General features: G+C 40.4%; 5 protein-coding genes and 1 long non-coding RNA gene across 7 annotated transcripts in view; 4 read left to right on the forward strand and 2 right to left on the reverse strand.

Annotated features, from left to right (window-relative positions):
- LOC119027675 overlaps positions 1-21,180 on the forward strand; it is a 125,810-nt gene that overhangs the window by 73,446 nt on the left and 31,184 nt on the right. The window contains exons 51-52 of the mRNA XM_037113080.1: positions 15,638-15,766; positions 15,860-15,985. Of these exons, the coding sequence (XP_036968975.1) occupies positions 15,638-15,766; positions 15,860-15,985 (255 nt within the window). The remainder of the gene's footprint in view (positions 1-15,637; positions 15,767-15,859; positions 15,986-21,180) is intronic.
- On the forward strand, positions 1,697-7,138 carry LOC119027683. Of its 2 annotated transcripts, XM_037113097.1 has the most exons (9): positions 1,697-1,792; positions 2,544-2,656; positions 2,754-2,813; positions 3,712-3,743; positions 3,828-4,520; positions 4,620-4,672; positions 4,744-4,869; positions 4,984-5,070; positions 5,592-7,138. In XM_037113097.1, exons 5-9 carry the CDS (start codon positions 3,842-3,844, stop codon positions 5,904-5,906), a joined length of 1,260 nt encoding a protein of 419 aa, XP_036968992.1. In that variant the 5' UTR covers positions 1,697-1,792; positions 2,544-2,656; positions 2,754-2,813; positions 3,712-3,743; positions 3,828-3,841; the 3' UTR covers positions 5,907-7,138. The 2 variants fall into 2 exon arrangements, with proteins under 2 accessions (XP_036968992.1, XP_036968991.1); XM_037113096.1 differs by lacking the exon at positions 3,712-3,743.
- LOC119027701 lies at positions 7,931-9,620 on the forward strand. The gene is made up of 3 exons (XR_005077476.1): positions 7,931-8,116; positions 8,302-8,385; positions 9,493-9,620. It is a non-coding gene; the product is annotated as an uncharacterized LOC119027701 (long non-coding RNA).
- LOC119027694 (E3 ubiquitin-protein ligase ARIH2-like) lies at positions 9,170-10,848 on the reverse strand. Its single transcript, XM_037113116.1, has 4 exons — positions 10,693-10,848; positions 10,490-10,593; positions 10,052-10,201; positions 9,170-9,931 (listed from the first exon to the last, which is right to left on the reverse strand). Exons 1-4 carry the CDS (start codon positions 10,769-10,771, stop codon positions 9,473-9,475), a joined length of 792 nt encoding a protein of 263 aa, XP_036969011.1. The 5' UTR covers positions 10,772-10,848; the 3' UTR covers positions 9,170-9,472.
- Positions 10,884-15,033, forward strand: LOC119027688 (nuclear polyadenylated RNA-binding protein 3-like). Its single transcript, XM_037113103.1, has 6 exons — positions 10,884-11,103; positions 11,444-12,585; positions 13,193-13,414; positions 13,673-14,128; positions 14,563-14,668; positions 14,863-15,033. Exons 3-6 carry the CDS (start codon positions 13,207-13,209, stop codon positions 15,002-15,004), a joined length of 912 nt encoding a protein of 303 aa, XP_036968998.1. The 5' UTR covers positions 10,884-11,103; positions 11,444-12,585; positions 13,193-13,206; the 3' UTR covers positions 15,005-15,033.
- Positions 17,051-18,577, reverse strand: LOC119027693 (E3 ubiquitin-protein ligase ARIH2-like). The gene is made up of 4 exons (XM_037113115.1): positions 18,436-18,577; positions 18,233-18,336; positions 17,687-17,842; positions 17,051-17,568 (listed from the first exon to the last, which is right to left on the reverse strand). Exons 1-4 carry the CDS (start codon positions 18,512-18,514, stop codon positions 17,098-17,100), a joined length of 810 nt encoding a protein of 269 aa, XP_036969010.1. The 5' UTR covers positions 18,515-18,577; the 3' UTR covers positions 17,051-17,097.

Genomic DNA, 21,180 nt, shown 5'->3' on the forward strand with positions numbered 1-21,180 from the left:
CACAGTAAACACAATTTCATACTTTTTTACTGTGTGTATATGTGGCGGACCCTGCCATCGTTCTAGCTTCAAACTGTGGTCTGGGGGATCTTATTTTCCTCTGAGAACACCTCGTTTGTTCAGTGGTGGAAAAAAAAGTATATCATCGCCTCATTGATATCGTGAATATTAAGTTTCTCCAAAACTACATATTGCCCCTTTAACTTCCTGTTTCTGTAGGAGGGGCCATCTTTATACAAGCTGTTAACCCACATTTCATTGTTTTTCTTCACTTGCTGATTTGTTCAGTCTCCTGCATTCCTGTTTTCCCTGTATAATAATAAATAAAAATAAAATACACAACCTACTTGATGTTGGTTTGTTTGAATCATTTCTATTTTAGCAGTGATGCTCTGTATCAGCAAATGTACCAAAAAGGAAATAGTATTTAAATGTTGTGAGGTGAAGTTTATTTTATCTGCTTTATATGTTATCTAGGTGGTTTAGATCAGTAGATCAATAGTTTAAATACTTCAGACACAGACTTCAGAATGTAAAGTAACAACTCAGAGAATGAGACTTTAGAAAAAGATGTAGCAAGATGAGTAAATGTTTCACGGACATAAACTCTGTAATTAAATCCCACTGTAAACTGGACTATGTGTCGCTCAAACTGGCCTTTTGAAACTACGTCCTGGGGTCAAGGAGGTGATTTCACTGGCTGAACATCATTTCCACTCAAACTCCAAACGTCACACCTTTAAACTCTTGGACAATGGCGCCACCTTCTGGCCATTGCTTCTACTTACTGTCCATCTGAGCAAAATCAACACCTCAGTCCTTCGGTCAGTCCTTCTCCTGGTTGGTTTTAGCCTTCACTTTGACTCTTTTGTAAGCAGGGCTGAGGTGATAACTCCCATCTGCACCCATACATCTAGAACAAGTGGAAGACTTTAGTATAAATCTGAGCATCTCTCTGCATTTCCACAAGAACAATAATGACTTGGGAAATAATATCAGTGTCAGCATATAAGGTTGGACTCAAATACGGACAGAAGAGGAAGATAAGTAACATTTAATGCCAATTAGGGCTTAGAATTATCAAATGTATTTAAACTTATACACTTAAAAGAACTCTAGGTAGATGGATGGATGGATAGATACGGTCAAATAAAATAAAAACAACTTCTAAAATATAGAAACAGACACAAGAATGATAAAAAAAAATAGCATGATATTTACAAATATATACATACATACACCTATCATACTGTAGGGTCAAACTAGAATAAAATGTGAATGTTAATTTAAAATGTGCAAAATAAGAGCATTCCCATGGCGAACGCTTTTTAATAACCGTCATTACCCTCATTAATTATTTGACTGTTAAAATGAACAACAATAAAATACTTCATAAAACATGTTCTAAGTAAAAGTTTTTTAAAAAGACATCAGTTATAGCTCATCCCAATAAAGTTTTAAAATGAACCACACATTATTTATTTGCCAATCACAAAGCATTATGAACATTAATAAACACTTGCTAATAAATCCGGAAATATTTCTTCTTAACAGAAAAATAACTGCTTAATGTTTGATATATATTGTTTAATATATTTTCATATGCATTAATATATCAAAATACCTATCACGTGAACTCCCATTACACTGTTTGAACCTAGAAAGGTGGCAGGGTCCGCCACATATGAAGAAAGTGAAACAGACAGGCAGCGCTGTGAGACAAACGGAAGTGACCGTGTGTTTGACAGCCTCCTTCTCTTGACAGATTTTAAAAGCCTACACTATGGACACGGTAAGCATCGTCTCTCTACCTCTCATGTCGCCTTGCGCTACTGAAACAGCCCTTAAACAGGCTGTCTTTGAAATGATTCTCACAATTACGACAATAACGGCAATCTCGAAATAAACAAGTGAACACAACCCGGAAACTTTGGTGACAACATCTGCTTGTCACAAAACACACGCGGTGTCGGTTAATTATTTTTGTTATGTTGTTAATTAGATGTGAAGGTATTTCTCTGAAGTCATAAAGGTGACATTTGGTCTTTTTGAAGTCATTTAAACATTTAGTTTTTAAGTAAAACATGTCATGATTGTTGATCTGTGTAGTGCATGTAGGCTACTGCTAACATAAATCTTCTAGGACATCGCAATGGGAGCACTGTTTTTATTTATTTATTTATTTATTTATTTATTTATTTTACTTTTACATGTAAAATCAGACGTTGCGCTTACTGCTGTAAGGCGCATGCGCTAGTAAGCTTACCTGTCACATTGGGGTTCCAGTGGCGGCCAATTAGGTGAAGAGATTCGACTCTTTTTCAAGACATTATATTTTTCTAATCGCTTCAAAAAGAGTTGAAAGCCAGTACTGCAAATCGCTTTAAAATATTAAAAAATAAATGTGAACGTTTGATTGATGTCTTGACAAAACTTTCCCATTTGAACCAGTTTTTGCAGCGGAGAAACAGGTGACGACTCAAAGGTGATGAATTGCTAAATCTGTGGAACAGCGTGTGACATGTAAAGACTATCCTTTTCAGCATCGCACATCGTAACATCAGCAAGTTGGACGCACCTACTTGGATGGAGGGAAATGCCCAAATCCAGTAGACGACATGATCAGAGCATGGCAGAAAAGAAAGACAATAACCAGGTAATAAAGGAGGCTGAATCCACTGATCGTTTGACTATTCTAACCTTCGCCTGCATTTCATTGAACCAATTTTTGTTTTTTTTTTTCCAAATCCAAGGCAGTATGCTGAAGCAGCTGAGCAAAAAAAAGCAAGGACAGATGGAACAGAGTGATGATGGTGAGGAAAAGATGTGAATAGACTGAAAGGATAACAAGATCAGCCCTGGGGGCAGAGGCGAGGAGGGGAATGTACAATATGATATGAGACTGAGTTTATAAAAGTAAACAGGTTAATGATTAGAAGTTTAAGGACAGTGACTCTGATCAGAGAGCAGAGTTCAATCCTGCTAAACTTTAATGATCACTTGTTGGCAAATACAGGTCATTGATGAGTGCAAGACATTGGTGTGGATGATTGGGTGTGTAGAAAACATACAAACAGACACACATTGCAGTATTAAGATACAGCAACATGTCGTTTGAAACATACATTAATAACATTAATATTAGTCTTGAATATTTTGGAGAAAATAGACTGGTTAAATGAAACCTGAGCATTCCTGTTTACACATGACAGAAAGCAGTGTTATCTATGTTACAGTCACTGGAAACACACTACAACTCAATTACTGCCCAGAGTTATCAGTCCTGTGGGCAGCGGAGCTCTCCTGTGACTAAATAGCGTAGCTGCAGCTCTGAAATCGGTCACATGTCGAAACACCGCAAAAGTAATGAAGACAGTTGTTTGCCAATGATAGGCTTCATATTGAATTATGTTATTCATTCTAAGTGGCTGGTGTTGGTGAAATGAACTTCCCTTAAAACTTTGAGGACATTCCTTTTGTTAAAAATGAATTTGCACTCTAGCTTTTAGCATTAAAAGATGTTAAATCATAGTTGAAGGCAGGCGGCCCCTATATAGAATATTTGTCCTCACTGCGACAGCCCCGGGTTTGAGTCATGGCCTGGGGCCCTTTGCTGCATGCACTCTCTCATCCTATTCCCTGTCATATCTTGAGCTGTACTATCAATAAAAGAAAACAAAATGTAATGACTTCAACATTATTGTTCATCAGCTCCAGGACTGTCTGTCTCCTCACGTACAGAGGTAGGATAAAAATACATAAAAGATTAATTTAGGTATAATATTAACATATGATTACTAAATACCTTTTTTTCCTTCAATTTAAAGCTACAGAGTTGGAGATGTCTTGTGAGGCAAGACAAAATAAAGAGGATGAGGTACAGACAAGAAATGATAATGAGTTATTAAACCATCAGACTGAAGGAGAGGAGGATGATGAAGAAGAAAACATGAATGAAAAGTCTGAAGGGTTGAAGAAAACTAAGCCAAAAAATTGCTGCGATCACCATCTTGGTGAAATGACAAAGACAGAGAAGAAGGCACAAAGATGTAATAAGGACTTGTTCATTTCTCTGTGGTCTACATATTCACCATGGAAGTCTGTCAGTGAATATATTGTTCCTGCAGAGCTGAAAGGACACAAAGAACACAAAAGAAATAGCAATAAAAACACTGATGATGAAGAAACCACACAGATGGGACATGGTGCAGAGGATGAGGGACAGATGAGAGAAGATAGGAAGGAAGAGAGACTTCAGGCTGGAGGAGAGGAGGGTGATGAAGAACATGTAGAGACTGACACATCAATTAATTATCATACAACAGTGAGTGAAGTGAAAAGTAGTGAAAATGAACAGGTACAGGAAAATGAAGACAGCAACACACAAGAAAACATTAAGTCTGAGAAGTTAAATGAAGCTGGAGTAGAAGATGCTTCTGTTAATGTTGGAGAACAGCTGAGAGACTCTTGTGAACAACATCTGGATAAAGAGACAAAGTCAGAGAAGGAGGAACAAAGAGGTAAAATGAAGAACATGTGTCCTACTGTCTGTAATTTATATGAAGAGAATCAGTGTGTGTCTATGGCAGCATACAAAAAATAATAATGTCCCTCTGCAGCGTTTGCATGCCTGGAGACGATTTTACATCAGGTCAGCACAAAGGCCTCTGAGGTGAGCGCTTATAAAATATTACAAGTGACCAAAAGAGAATTCTGTGTTGTAAATGACATTTTTATCCACAGGTTTTCCAAGGACAGATAAGAGCCACATCAAAGTGCTCCAAATGCCACACAATCACTGAAGAGACAAAAACAATCTGTATTCTTCTACCACCAGGGAAAGATTCCCATGATACAACCCACAGTGAGGTAAGCAGCCAAAACTCAGAGTCCTAGCTTAGTATTTTAATGCAATGTCAGAATGCTGATGTAATCTAGGAATTTATACAATTATAATATACAATACACAACATTTGTCCACAGGAAAGCAGCCTTAAAAAGATTGTCAACACAAAATCATTTACTGGCGACAACAACATGTCCTGTGGCAAGAAGATGGAAACAACACGTGTGAGTTTTGACCTTAAAATCTCAACACAAACTGTCGTCAGATCAAATATTATATTGGATTCAGTAGATTCTGGATTAGTTTACAAGTCAAGACTCAAAGTTTAATATTTATCAAAGTAGGAATATGACAGTCTAGAAATAATCGGTTACAAGTAAAAGACATGCACTCTTGCTTAAAGTGACTACAAGGAACTTTGAGTTTCTGTTGATTTTAGCGCCTGTTTGGACAAAAGTGGTGCATTCTGTTGTAAAGATCTTTGTTAGTGCTTGCTGGCGGTGCATGCATTTGTTTTGGAAACGAGTGACAGAAGGACCACAGGATGGATCCGACTAGGTCATGTATTTAAATGTGATTTTATATGTTCCTCGTAATCACTTTCACTTCAATTCACAAAATGTTTTAATTGATTACTTTCTGTATCTATAATCTAAATTTTGAAAAGTAAAAAGTTAGTAATTTATTTCCAAGTCTTTGTCTGACAGCAGCATGTAACATCTTCAGAACTTGTTGTCTCTTACAGAGCTCTGCTAAGAAAATGATCACTGAACACAAGGTGGAACTCATCAACTGTCTGATGGCGGATCATTCCTTAATTCTTCAGCATGCACATGCCAAACAGGTCATCACAGACAGACAATATCAGAATATTAAGTCTCTCACAACACCAGAAAATACTGTTACTGAGCTGATTGATAATGTGATTATTGTCAATGGTGAGAAATCCTGCGCTGCTTTTCTTGAAGTTCTCAAACTGCCTGATGTTCTGAGCACTCATCCGCAGCTCAAAGAAATTGTAAATAAAATGCTGCGCAGCAATCGTGGAAGCAGTGCATAAGATGAGATTTGTGATGTAAAAACACACAGTTGTAGGCTGAATTTGCAGAGTGAGGATATGCTAAATTGAAAAAGTGATCTGATTTAAATAAGTCTGTTTATGTCAGTTTGTACCTGCAAGTTTTTTTACTCAAAATATCCAGTACCTTTTTTCAAATTCACCCTTTTCCTTCTAAAATGCGCGTAGAAGGATCACAGCAACAGTCTTTTCATTTGAAGGATTATAACAATAGTTTTGTCTTGTGAAAATGAATGTCAGCAAAAAACACTAATCCTAGTTTAGATAAAATTACAGACTGAAGGCCTCAACTTTTATCTGTCATTGTGTACCATGTTGATACATTTTGACTGGATTTTCTCTTGTGTATAAACTTAGCACATTAAGGATGCTGCTGCACATAATCTACAAAATTGATGATTTCTTTGGTTTTTTGGGGGGGTTGCCATGGTAATGAAATGTGCAGTTTAAGATGCAGATCTCTGTGACCCAGTTCCAATTATCCCCATCATCACACTAGCATATCTGTTGTTGTTTTCAACTGGTCTGCCTGCCCGTCTGTCAGATGTTGTCAACCTAGTTATGTCACAACTGTGCAAGATGCAGTCAGGTAACTTTACTGTTTGTTCAGTCCAAAACAAACAGCCTAGTTTGAAGATGGGTCTGGTCCAAGTAGAGAGTCTAGAGTAAGAAGTATGGGGATGCCCATCAAGATGATATTTCTGGCCCACATTTGTGGTCCTGGAGACGCCGATTATAGTGGGTACAAAGACAGAACCAGTTTGGAGTACATTGTTTTATTTTCTTGTATATATTTTATGTTACTTTATATGCATATATATACAACAGATTAGTTATCGAGTATAAAAATGAGGAATTAGTTCAGTCTTGTTGAGCAGATTAATAAATAAACATCCCATTTCAGTACATTTGAATGATATAATGGTTGATGAATGACTTTTGAATCATATTTGTATATGATTTTACTGAGTCGCTTGGGTACATTTCTCTAATCATCCTCGACATTTCCAAAACGGCATTTCTCAAAACAATTTGTACAAATAGCAAAACACCATGGATTACCTCCTAAAGCCAGTCTCTTGCTCAAAATCCTTAGTTCATCCCTCAAAAGTAAATATCTGCGTCAATGAACATGCCAGTGCCATCAGAATGGCAAGTCCTTGTGTCACTGTGTACGGATAAGACAGTCAAATTGCTTAATCGTGTAGTGAATATAAAAGTGTACTCTAGAGGGGTGTTCTGATGTAAACTATGGCTAAAGTTCTGATGACAATTATTGTAAATTCTAAGTCACACATTAATGTATGCGTTAGCACAACATTCTCAGATAGCAGAACCCATGGTTATGTTCCCACCCCGTGGGGGGAGAGACTATTCAAACAGAGACCCATTATAATACATTTTGATCAACATGACATAAGCAATTGATAGTGTTGGAAACAGCAGAGAATTGCACTTAATATATTTCCACAGGTGTACCAAAGCATTTGCAACTTGTTGCACTTGTCAAAGAAATGAGAAACTGCGTTTTTGATGTGCACAAGTGACACAATGATGTGAAGATTGAACAAGCAGTTTTGAGTACTACTGTACTACTGGATGCAACCAAGGGTGAGCAGCGCTGTCCATGGTGCTGAACAACAGCTAAAGTATCTCAGGAAAACATTTGGCTTTTAGTACGTATCTATGCATGAATAACGTTCAAACAGGGGGGCAAAATATGCAACCCAATGAAATGTTCTGGGGACTTTATTCCCCTCTGAGAACAGCTTGTTTATTCAGCTATAAGAAACAAACAGAGTCCTTCAAAGTGTTTTTAAAGGTAGCTTATTCTTAGTAAGACACAGGGACAATTTAAAACCATCCTCTGGTAATAAGTGTATGTTTTTCAAAGTATTTCAGTGTTTTCTGGTAATTGAGAAGCTGTTTTTATTATTATTATTATTATTATTATTATTATTATTATTATTATTATTATTATTATTATTGTGAACTCGACAATGAGAAGTACTCAAAAGTGTGGGTTTTGCTCTGATAGACTGTTGACCAGAAGGTGGCGCTATTGTGTAGAAGTTTAACAATGTGACTTTCCAATTGATGGCGAGACACAAATTGAAGTGGCAGGCAGATTAATGTCCTGCCCGTGAATAACAGCAGCACCACATCACGACACTCACGTGTGTTTTCACGAGGTAAATGTGACGTGTTTCCGCTGTCCTCCCCTCTCAGCTGTAGACTGACGTGCTACAAGGAATTAAAACCTCTCTTCTAAACTAATTATAATTTGTCAGAGGGGACAAAGTAACTTGATACTTTCACTTGTGTCGACCGACTTCTACATTTAATTTGGATACGTCATGCTTTTCATATCTGACAGCTTCTTCGTCTCTGTGCCTGCTTATCCAGCTGAGCGGGAGAGGACAAGATCATCCAGCGGTGCGACAGTGAAGAGCAGAATAAGGTGTTCATTGTAATATATTGGTGAAATCGCTTTAGTCCTGCATTCAGTTCAGAGTAGGGAATGGTATATCAAAGGATGAGCAGAAGCTATTGTTCACCCAGCAGAGTCAAAAGTGACTATTGATGCTTAGTTTTACCTGAGCAAAGAGCAGTGACCTGAAGGTGGCGCCATTGTCCGGGAGTTTAACGGTGCGACGTTCAAAGACAGTCAGAACTTAAATGGAAGTTGTGGGACATTTATACAGTTATCAGGTTTTTAGGACACTTTACATCGGCCCACTTTTATATTTCACTAGTTTTTACTTTTCTCTCCACTACATTCATCTGACAGCTGCAGTCGCCGGTTACTTTTCGCATTCAGGTTTTTACATCTGATCGGTTTATAAAATATTTCACATTGTTACAAACACTTCAGAGGCAGTTAAAATGACATCCTCATCACAACTTGAGTATTTTTTACATTTCTGTGACGTATCAATAATTAATGATCAAATTTAAAATGTAAACATGATAATACTGAATGTATTCTATATGTACTTAAGCTAACTTTAATGCCAATAAAACTCATTTGAATTTGATATTTGAAGTAAATTTGGCCAATAACACTTTGAATGGACTTTTTACTGTAACCAATTATTTTTATTGAGTGATATTTTCTTTTATATTTGTCAATCGTCAGAATACTTCTTCTACCACAGTCATTTGTTTGTAGTGATTCCACCAATGAATCTTCACTGAGCTACTAAAATAAAAATAGTTTAAGTAGAAATAACGTATTCAAAACCAACAGTGAGTGTGTATTTATTGTTATTCGACAGGAAAATACATTTTGTTTTGTCAGGAGGAATACACACCGTCACAGTGAGATAACATTAAAGGAGCTGAAGATGATTCTTAATAAAAGCAGGTCAATTTTTCTATTGTGGAAAAAGGGAAATAAATCTCATTTTGTGTGATATTGTGTCAATAAAGACCCAAAAAAGCTGCTTTTGGGCTGCTTGAGTAATAACAACAATGATGATTGGCATTATAACAACATGAAAAGGTGTGTTCGTGTGTCTTGAGATCACAGTATTGAATCAACACAATTATCTGCTCTGCCACACAGGTATGGAGGTCTGTCTTGGTGCTACACCAGAGGGGCAAACATCGAAATAGGAGTATGGTTGTATCTTCTGGCACTCTGTAGTGGTCTTCAGACACACAAAACAAAACGACACTTTACACCGAGGACAAACAACGTTTTTACATCTGGTTCCATCATGTCTCACCAGCATGCCACAGGTGGGACAGGCTCGGATGGAGGGACATCCTGTGACCCCCTTCACCTTCTCGAAGACGACATTTACACAGGTCTTTAATGTTTCCAATGAGCTCTGGCAGCCGTCGTTGTCACAGTGGTCTGTGCGTAGAACCGGACCTTTCCATTCCCTCAGACACTGCCAGCAGAACTTGTAAAGGCTTTTTCTTTTAGCTGTGCACACCGTGCATCTGACACTGAGATCACTGAGGTCAGTTCTCATCACGCGAGACTTGCAGCCAGGACACTGTGAAGAGAAGTCACGTGGGGAATCAAAGAGTTTGAGTTTTGAATTCACACTTGTAGTTGTATCCTTTAATGTATATTTATTTTTGTATTTTTTCATTGATGTAAAGTAGATACTTACTTCTCTGATACCCAAGTGCTGTTTGGCAGCATTCCGGAACCTTTTGTCTTCAAATTCTTTCACTTCTTCAGGAGTCAGAAGTGCCATTTTACGAACTTCCTCGAAGGACCACTCAACGTCACACTTACCACACACAAACCTGTGCTGTTTCTGAAAGTACATACAGAACACAACACAGAGAGATGTTCACCTGTCAGCGTGTTACTGCTCACATAAACATGCCTTTCCTTATAAATACATTTTCTGATTCAACAGGAAATGATTTTCTCTTTGCAGATAGTTAACTCTGCCTTTTCTTTCTTTCTTTCTTTCTTTCTCTATTAAAAACTATATTTTCACTAGAAAGTTACTATCACACTAACTAAGCTGCCGCTCGGCCTGTGTGTCCTTCTAGTCTCTAACTGTCATGATGAATGTGCAGACACCTGAACATCACACCTCGTCATCCAGCAGCCTGCGACAATGATCGGTGAGAGACATCGGAGTAACAGCGTGACCGCAGGACATCTTCGCTCTGCGGGACTTGTAGTCCATACACAAAACTGTGAGACACAAGCGAGGTAGAAGCAGCGTTATGGACTTTCAGCTGTAAATAACCGAGTGAATTCAAATTCAGCGACAATAGAAATGTAGCAACTTACAGTCTAACTCATCTTCTCCGTCTACAAATGTCAGAGTGCGGTCCTGCGGGTCGTAACACTTCTCGGAGCTGCTGGCCATCTTGACTTACATGAACTCCCTAAAACATGCGGAGGAGCTGTGCAGGTTTCCTCTTCTGTTTCTCCGAAGTCACGTGGTTCTCGGGGGGGGGGGGGGGGGGGCGCTCTCTGAGAGTTTCGTTATGAATCTGAACGAGCGAGGCGCCGGGAGGAGCTGTCCACACAGTCCCTCACTGCGCCACCACGGAGCTGCAGAGATGGTGTTCCAGCTGAAAGTACATGCTCCCACAGGAGAGGAGAAGATCATCGACCTGTGCGACAATGAAGAGCAGATGAAGAGGATGACTGTGCTGCAACTGAAACAGATCATTAACAAAACATTCATGATAACAGGTAGGTGTACCGGCAGTTCGTTAACTTCATTAAGGGGATTTTTTATTGGTCCAAGTTGTATATTTCATGTTTTTGAATATCAAGAAGAAGAAATGTCGCTGATGAAGCGCACCACCGTCGGGGATAGCGGGGTGTCAAAGCTTTACCTGAGAATGACAGCTCAGCATCTTGTGTGTGTGTGTGTGTGTGTGTGTGTGTGTGAGAGAGAGAGAGAGAGAGAGAGAGAGACTCATTACAATTTGTTTTTATCACCACACGGCTGGTCTATAGAAATATAACTTGGCCTACTTAAGACACTGAACATTTTCGAATGTTTTTGACGGTTTACTTCTGCTTCAAGGTGACAACTTGCAGCTTGTCTTCGGAGGACAGAATCTGGAGGATGGGTCCCTGCTGGTGTCCCATAACATCAAGCACCTGTCCGCCATTCAGACAGCCGTCCAGCTGCCCGGAGGCATCTGATGAAGAGCAGCGCCTCAGGCTCTCACCGTGCTGCAGTGAGACCAGTCTGCGACACATCTTCACAGACCCACTAACATTACAAAGCACAAATGAATCTGTGATCATTCTTTGGGTTTGGGTCTCACACACGCACACACAGCTGTGTCAAATGAAGACAATAAGTATGGGTACAAGTTTGAAAACGACACAATGATTAAAAATGTCTGTTTCTGTATCAGACAGTGTTCTTTGATTTTTGTGTGATGCTTGTGTTTTATTTCGGAAAGTGCAGCTCATCATGTTGATTTGACACTGTGTGATATTCGCTTTAAGGGCGTGAAAATAAATGCGAAACCAAGCTGCGCCTGTTTTCATTTGTGTGGAACGTTGTGCCAAATGTGAGAAGTGAAACTTCAACAGTGACTGCCTTTTAAGATGTTTTATCTCTGATAATCGGATGATGTGGGCTCTCCCTCCGAACAGGAAATGAGCCCTGATTCCTCATACAAACAGTTTCAGCAGTTCATCTTCGGTCCGGAGCTTCAGCTGTGTTGAAAAGTGGTAGAAACATGAGCGCGCCAACGGGGACATCACGGGAGCGCATCAAGGACGCATAACAGCGATGTGATGTCTAAAGGATGTATAACAGCACTTCAGCACGATGGAACAAAAAAATAACATAACAATATCAAAGTGCCGGAAAACATAAACACAAAATCATTTTAATTATGTTGCTCATTTGTAGGCTGGGACGATATGATCAGTGTGAACCTGTTTCCGTACCAGGACGCACAGTTTCAGCCTCTGTGGATTTTTTTTTTTTTTTTAAAGCACATATGAAACAAACCTGCGTGGAGCACTTTACATGTGATTCGATATTTAACTTCAGGTCCAGCTAAACTTGAGCAGAGACTCTTTCCTCAGCTTCATGTTCTGCGCGCTGTGAGCAGGTCAGAGCGGCGCCGCGTCGTCCACAGATTCCGAGTCTGCTCGTGTGTTTCATAACGTCCTCTCCCTCTGGTTTATTGTAGGATCGCACCGGTGAGTGTCGCCTTTCTATATCTCTTGTAGGCTTACATTTCAAACTGCCTTAAACATGCTGGCAAATATGTTTCACTCGTTCATGTTTCTCTGTCATTTGCTTCCTGTGCAGCAGCGTGGCCGATTCATTTCCTCTTAGGAAAGGCTACGGAAGCGCGATTGCGTTTATCTTTCAATAATGAAGAATCTACACCTCAATGAAATTATAAGCTGTCTGTTTGACATGGTCACATGCGTTATGTTAATCATAATGATAATGATCCCCATTAAATAAACAACTAAATACATGATCTTTATAAGCGTGAATAAAGATTATGCTGCTGTGTAACTGGGGAGTATGAATCCCTCTGGTGTAACCGCTGCTATAGTCGTGCGCAATGGCCGAGTCACATGATCCATGTGGTGCAGCGAGAGGATATTGCCAATGCGCAACATAAGCGACAGTTAAAGGACCGTGCTGATTATTTTATCCAACTGCTCATCAAGCTGAGGGGGAGCGGGGACGGACCCCCTCTCCACCTGCGGTAGCGCGCACACTCTCAAAAAATGGTAGAAAGAAAAACGTGGATATGCAAATACCAAATGTGTTTTTCCCTTCAATTTAAAGCTGCAGAGTTGGAGATGTCCTGTGAGATGAGTCAGACTGAGGAGGATGAGGCACAGTTCAGAAACGACAATGAGGTATTCAACCATCGGACTGAAGGAGAGGAGGAAAACGCAGAGGGAAACTCGAATGACAAGTCTGAGGAGTTGACGGGAACCAAGCCAAGGAACACCTGTAAAAAACATCTGGGTGAAGAGACGAAGACAGAGAAGGAGGAACAAAGAGGTAAAAAGAAGAACACGTGTCCTCCTGTCTTTAATTTACACTGAGAGAATCAGTGTGTGTCTATGGCAGCGTACAAAACTGACCACTTTTATTGACTCCATGTGATTTGTTTAATACATTTAAATACATTAGGCAAAAGTGCATTGATGACCTACGTACAGTATACAAACAATACTAAAGTATCTTTTTCCAGGTTACGTTACATGGATGTATATGATGACATGTTTGACTTTTTCATCTTTTTCTTCCCCTCCAAAGCCACAGAGTGCCAGAAGCCCGATGAGACACCTTCAGACGATCTGACTGGGTTTAAAGAAGAACAGGGTGAAGATACTGGTCCTGAAGAACTGAAACACAAAAGAAGAACTGATGATGAAGAAACAACACAGATGGGACATGGTGCAGAGGATGAGGGACAGATGAGAGAAGATAGGAAGGAAGAGAGACTTCAGGCTGGAGGAGAGGAGGGTGATGAAGAACATGAAGAGACTGACACATCAATTAATAATCATACAACAGTGAGTGAAGTGAAAAGATGTGAGGATGAAGACGGACAGGAAAAGGAAGACAGCAACACACAAGAAAACAGCAAGTCTGAGGAGTTAAATGAAACTAGAGTAGAAGATGCTTCTGTTAGTGTTGGAGAACAGCTGAGAGACTCCAGTGAACAACATCTGGATAAAGAGACAAAGTCAGAGAAGGAGGAACAAAGAGGTAAAATGAAGAACGTGCATCCTTCTTTCTGCAATAAGAGAATCAGTGTGTGTCTTTGGCAGCTTTAGTTTCTGGGCTGTCTTCATCAAAGTTGTCGGCGTGTAGTATGTTGACAAAAGACTTCTGTGGAGGCCAGGCTGGGTGGAATGATAGAGCAATCTTGAAGGGGGAAAAATAAAGGAAAAAGGGAAAAAAAAACAACCAAAGACAGAAACAAAGGAGAAAAAGAACACAAGAAACAAGCCCACTCCCATCGGGGTTGGAGGCTGAAATGTAGATTGTCTTTTTTCCCCTTTCTTTTTTTCTAACTCTGTGTGTGATTTATTTCATAGGCTGTAATTAGAAACATCATGGAAAAATACACTGATAAGCCAAATTAAGTTTACAAAACGTACTACAGTATTAATGGTGTAATGACACTGTGTTTTTTTAAGTGACTCCACCACAGAGACGTCATCATGGCCTGATCAATCAGGGAGCCACATGTTACCTCAACAGTGTCCTGCAGGTTCTCTTCATGACCACTGAGATCCACCACAGGTTGGAATCAGCTGTTTTTATCTGTACAAGTTCAAGGAGATCAATACAAATGTTAAATGTTAACAAGAAACACTGTGTAATAAGATGATTCATTTGAATGTATAAGGGTGTTTCAAATGTACAAAACTCTGTTGCTGAGCAGATCAAAGCAGTAAACAGTCAGTGTTCACTGAGAAGCTGCTGTCTTCCTAAAGGTTGGATCCACAAACAGATCGAGAGCTGAGACAAATCTTTACTGACCTGAAGACAAAAACATGTAGAACAGGAAACATCACAAGGAGTCTGAAGATTGAAAATGGTAAGTTGGACAGTCATAAGGTGCTGAGAAGAAAATGAATATATCAGATTCAGTTTAATGTTTCCTTCTGCAGTTTATGAACAACGTGATGCAGCTGAATGTCTTCAGGAGATTTTACATCATATCAGTCCAGAGGCCTCTGAGGTGAGCACTTATTAAATCTACTATGTTATTTACAGGAGAACAAATCACAATGCTGTGTTGGAAATTAAGTGTTTTTTTCTTCAAGGTTTTCCGAGGACAGATGAGAGACACAACGAAGTGCTTCAAAGATCACATCATCAATGAAGAGACAAATCCATTCTGGACTCTCCCTCTGTCACTGAAAGATACCAGTGATACAACCTACAGTGTGGTGAGCAGACAGAGTTCACAGTTGTAGTTTAGTGTTTATATGTGATGTGAGCATGCTGAGCTAATATGTCATTTATTACAACATGTGTGTTCCCACAGGAGAGCAGCTTTAAGAGGACTTTCCAAACAAAAACTTACTCTAGTGGCAACATGGCCTATTGCAATGACTGTAAACTGAAAACAGGAGGAACAAGTGTGAGTTTTGACCTGAAAATGAAAACACAAACAATATCCAGGTCAATTTTAATACTGGAATATAATTAAAATATTCGGTGTTAAAGGATATAGTGTGTGATGATGTTTCTTGTGTTATTCAGAGATGTGAGATGGTGGAAGCTCCTCAGATCTTGATTCTTCTCCTCAAGAGATTTGACTTTGACTACAACACCAGGTCACATTTCAAATCAGACCGCTGTGTGGAAGTGCCATGTGAATTACAGCTGGAGGCAAGGAAAAACATTTTTATCTGTAATTTTCATTTGAATGGTCTTAGTGCTTTTAAGATGATTTCATGTTCCTGATTGTTTTCTTCATTGTAGACCAAGACATACAAACTGTATGGGATGGTGAATCACATGGGCAGTATAAGAGGTGGACATTACACAGCCACCGTCCTGTCTGAGGACAACACCTGGTATGAGTGTGATGATTCTCATGTCAGCGAGGTGAGAAAGATTTAACTTAATCTGTTCCATTAAGATGTTACACATTTAAAACACACCAACAGAAAGATCAACATTAAAAAGACATTTGCTGACATTGGTTTACTTTTGTTGAACTGTGCAGGTTAAACACCAGCTGTTTGCAAAAGGCAGGACTTTCAGGTATGATTAAAAATATTTGGGGGGGATTTTACCAATAATAGTTTGGGATTTCTTTATCTGTAAGTGATCACCACATGTTGTCACCAAATAATTTTTCAATGCAAATAATAACTTCAAATTATTGTTCATCAGATCCAGCACTGTCTATCTCCTCACTTACAGAGGTAGGACTATAAACTACATAAAGGATTAATTCAGGTGTCATATTAACACTTTGCTAAATGGGATTTTTCTCTTCATTTCAAAGCGACAGAGATGGAGATGTCCTGTGAGAATGAAGAGGATACCACACAAGAAAACTTGAAGGACAAGTCTGGAGAATTGAAGGAAACCAAGTCAAAGAACGCCTGCACACAATGTCTGGGTGAAGAGTCGATGTTTCAGAGGATTATGAAGTGGTTAATTTCGCTCTGGCAAAAGATCTTAAATTTCTTCCCACATCCCTTCAAACGTGCAGAGTGTCAGAAGCCTGTTGAGAACACTTCAGAAGATCTGACAGATGAGGTGGAATAATATGTATATATATATATATGTGTGTGTGTGTGTGTGTGTGTGTGTATTTATGTATGTATGTATGTGTGTGTGTGTTGTTTGCTCCAGTCTGGTTCTGACTTGATGTGGATGAATTGGTCGTGTAACTGGGTTCAGGGGATTCGCTGACATACTGTGTCCCACTGTTAGATACCATTAAATGTCATTTTGTTGGAAAACCTCAATAGAAAGATTTGGAAAAAGAAAATGAAAAAGAAGCTGAAGCAAAGATCATTTGCAGGTAAATCTTTCTATCATGGAAAAGGGGAAATAAATCTCATGCTTTGTGATATTGTGCCAATAAAGACCAAAACATTTTTTTTGTGAGTGTGAGTAATAACAATAATGATGACTGATATTACAAAAGACAACATGAAAAGGTGCTTTGTGTTTATTGAGATCACAGTATTGAATCAACACAATTATCTGCTCTGCCACACAGGTATGGAGGTCTGTCTTGGTGCTACACCAGTGGAGCAAACTCTGTACCATGACTGTTTGTTTATCTCCTGGCACTCTGTAGTGGTCTTCAGACACACAAAACAGAACTCCACTTTACACTGCGTACAGCCAATGTTTTTACATCTTTCTCCATTATGTAGCACCAGCATGCCACAGGTGGGACAGGCTCGGGTGGAGGGACATTTTAAGGGATCTCCCCTGACGTCCATCACACCGTCGATGACGACATCTCCGCAGTTCTTTAATATTCCCAGTGGACTCTGGCAGCCGTCGTTGTCACAGTGGTCCGTGCGTAGAACCGGACCTTTCCATTCCCTCAGACACTGCCAGCAGAACTTATAAAGGCTTTTTCTTTTAGCTGTGCACACCGTGCATCTGACACTGAGATCACTGAGGTCACTTCTCATCACGCGAGACTTGCAGCCAGGACACTGTGAAGAGAAGTCACGTGGGGAATCAAAGAGTTTGAGTTTTGAATTCACACTTGTATTTGCATCCCCAGTTTTATTTCCATTTTTACTCTTTCAATAATGCAATGCAGATACTTACTTCTCTGATACCCAAGTGCTGTTTGGCAGCATTCCGGAACATTTTGTCTTCAAATTCTTTCACCTCTTCAGGAGTCAGAAGCGCCATTTTACGAACTTCCTCGAAGGACCACTCAACGTCACACTTAGATGTTCCACACACAAACCTGTGCTGTTTCTGAAAGTACATACAGAACACAACACAGAGAGATGTTCACCTGTCAGCGTGTTACTGCTCACATAAACATGCCTTTCCTTATAAATACATTTTCTGATTCAGCTTACTGTTTCTCTCACTGCTACAGGAAGTGATTTTCTCTTTGCTGATAGTTAACTCTGCCTTTTCTTTCTTTCTTTCTTTCTTTCTTTCTTTCTTTCTTTCTTTCTTTCTTTCTTTCATTTCTGTCTTTCTTTCTTTTATTCCTGTCTTTCTCTCTCTCTTTTTTGGCTGTTAAACATATATTTTCACTAGAGACTAACTATCACACTAACTAAGCTGCCGCTCGGCCTGTGTGTCCTTCTAGTCTCTAACTGTCATGATGAATGTGCAGACACCTGAACATCACACCTCTTCATCCAGCAGCCTGCGACAATGATCGGTGAGAGACATCGGAGTAACAGCGTGACCGCAGGACATCTTCGCTCTGCGGGACTTGTAGTCCATACACAAAACTGTGAGACACAAGCGAGGTAGAAGCAGCGTTATGGACTTTCAGCTGTAAATAACCGAGTGAATTCAAATTCAGCGACAATAGAAATGTAGCAACTTACAGTCTAACTCATCTTCTCCGTCTACAAATGTCAGAGTGCGGTCCTGCGGGTCGTAACACTTCTCGGAGCTGCTGGCCATCTTGACTGCATGAACTCCCTAAAACATGCGGAGGAGCTGTGCAGGTTTCCTCTTCTGTTTCCCCGAAGTCACGTGGTTCTCTCTGAGAGTTTCGTTATGAATCTGAACGAGCGAGGCGCCGGGAGGAGCTGTCCACACAGTCCCTCACTGCGCCACCACGGAGCTGCAGAGATGGTGTTCCAGCTGAGAGTGCATCCACCCACAGGAGGAGACGGACAGATCATCGACCTGTGCGACAATGAAGAGCAGATGAAGAAGATGACTGTGCTGCAACTGAAACAGATCATTAACAAAACATTCACGATAACAGGTAGGTGTACCGGCAGTTCTGTCACTTCCTGGAGGAGATTTTTTTTATGGGTCCCAGAGCAATTTATCTGTCACAGTTTAGTTTTAACAGTATTTTCTGGATCACCACACAGCTGGTTTATAGAGATATAACTTGGCTCGCCCGAGACGCTGAACACTTTATAATGTTTTGACTTTTTACTTCTGCTTGAAGATGGCGACTTGCAGCTCGTCTTCGGAGTAGAGCCACTGGAAGAAGAGACCCTCCTGGCTGCCCATAACATCAAGCACCTGTCCACCATTCACTCAGTCCTGAAGCTGCCCGGAGGCGTCTGATGAAGAGCAGCGCCACAGACTCTCACCATGTTACAATCAGAGCGATCTGAGGCGAATCTTTACATTACAAAGCACAGGTGAACCTGCGCTCAGTCTCCGGGTTTGGATCAGACACAGAGCTGTGTAACTAAGACAATAAACCTTTTTTTGTGACGTGTGTGCTTTATTACAGAACGTGTAGCTCACCATGTTGATATGATACTGTGTGATATTGAATGACATGAAATTAAATAAGAAACCGATGTGTTTTCCTGCCTTTCATTCTCATGAGCCAACACAAGCGCGCGATGTGAGCAGCGCCCCTCTTGGGTTTCCTCATCCGAACAGTCTCAGCAGGTCCTCTTCGGCGCAGGGCGTCAGCTGTGCTGAGAAAAGTGGCAGGAACACGAGGGCGCAAAGAGCTGATGCTTCAGAGGTGCGTCAGAAACACATAACTGACGGCTGTCAGGAAACATAAGCACGGCATCATTTTAATAACTCGCTCGTTCCTTGGCTGGGGCGCGGATGTGTTTCCCCGGTGTACCAGTGCGCATTTCTAGCACAGTTCAAACCTGCGTGGAAAGAAAGTGGTGTGGAGCACTTTACACGTGTTTATATATTTAGCGTCAGGTCCGACTGAGCTCTCTCCTCAGCTTCATGTTCTGCGCGCTGTGGGCAGGTCAGAGCAGACACACCGTGAGCGGCGCCGCGTCATCCACAGATTCCGAGTCTGCGCCTGCGTGTCATAACGTCCTCTCCCTCTGGTTTACTGCAGGATCGCACCGGTGAGTGTCGCCTCTCTGTCTCTCGTTTAGGCTTACATTACCCAGCAGCCGAAAACACGCTGTCTAAAATGCTTCGATTGTTCACGTTTCTCTGTCTTTTTGCTTCGTGTGCAGCTGCGTGGCCGATTTATTTCCTCTTTTCCGTATTCAGTGTGAACTTTTTGAAGCACGGAGGAGCGATTGCGTTTATCTTTCAATAATGAAGAAACTACAGCTAACATTAGAATGAGATACATACATTTTATTATTATTTCCACGCAGGTTTCGAAACGTATAAAAAAAACCCCCACAGAACTTGAGACTGTGCGTACGGGTATCCATCAATAACACCGCGCGTACCAAGTTGGAAAACACGATGTGAAAAGTGTGAATTAGGGTGACGCTTTATTTGGAGCCGTCTCCCGTAAATATTAGTGTCAGGGTGCATTATGATAAGTGTAATGATAGTGATCCTTATTGAAATACACAACTAAATGCATGATCTTTATAAGCGTGAATGAAGTTTATTTTCCTGGGGGAAAATTGGGGAGTAAGAGTCCTTCCGGTGTATCCGCTACTACTGGCTGTAGCCGTGCGTAATGTGGCGCTAGGACCGTGCTGATGACAACTGCTGATCAAGCTGAGGGAGGGCGAAAACGAAACGCAAACGAAACGATTTGAACTGCTCCAAAGGCCGTGGCACTTTCTGCCGTTTCACTTCCTTCATTTCGTTGCCAAAGCCAGAGCTGAAGACCCTAAATAATTCTCCTTTTAGTCGGTCAGTTTGATCGATCATCACATCCTAACGACACTGTACAAAATTCTGGCCCTTTATCCGCAAATCAGGTAGTTGTGGGCGTGTTTAGAGCCGTTTATAATTAATTGTGGGGATGGTCAGACAGCTCGTGCGTAAACATTTTAGAATGATTGTTCGATTGATTGATTGATGGTGTGAAATGATGAGGAGAACATGTAAATGCAAGCCACATGAGTATGAGTGTGTGAGTAAAAGCATTATGGATTTCAGCATCACGGGACATCAAGCAGATGAACTATGAGATGGGAGGAGCTTCTTCTGCTGGAGGAACAGAGACAACTAATGAGACGACAGGAGCAGAAGAGAAAGTACAGACAGGTAATAAAGAAAGAGATAAGAAAGAGATTAAATACATACCATTTAGAAAAACATGTTATGAAGGTAAAACATTCTATATATTTCTTCTAAGTGACTCCACCACAGAGATGTCATCATGGCCTGATCAATCAGGGAGCCACATGTTACCTCAACAGTGTCCTGCA

The sequence above is a fragment of the Acanthopagrus latus genome, chromosome 10 (assembly GCF_904848185.1).
Source record: "Acanthopagrus latus isolate v.2019 chromosome 10, fAcaLat1.1, whole genome shotgun sequence".
Taxonomy (NCBI): domain Eukaryota; kingdom Metazoa; phylum Chordata; class Actinopteri; order Spariformes; family Sparidae; genus Acanthopagrus; species Acanthopagrus latus.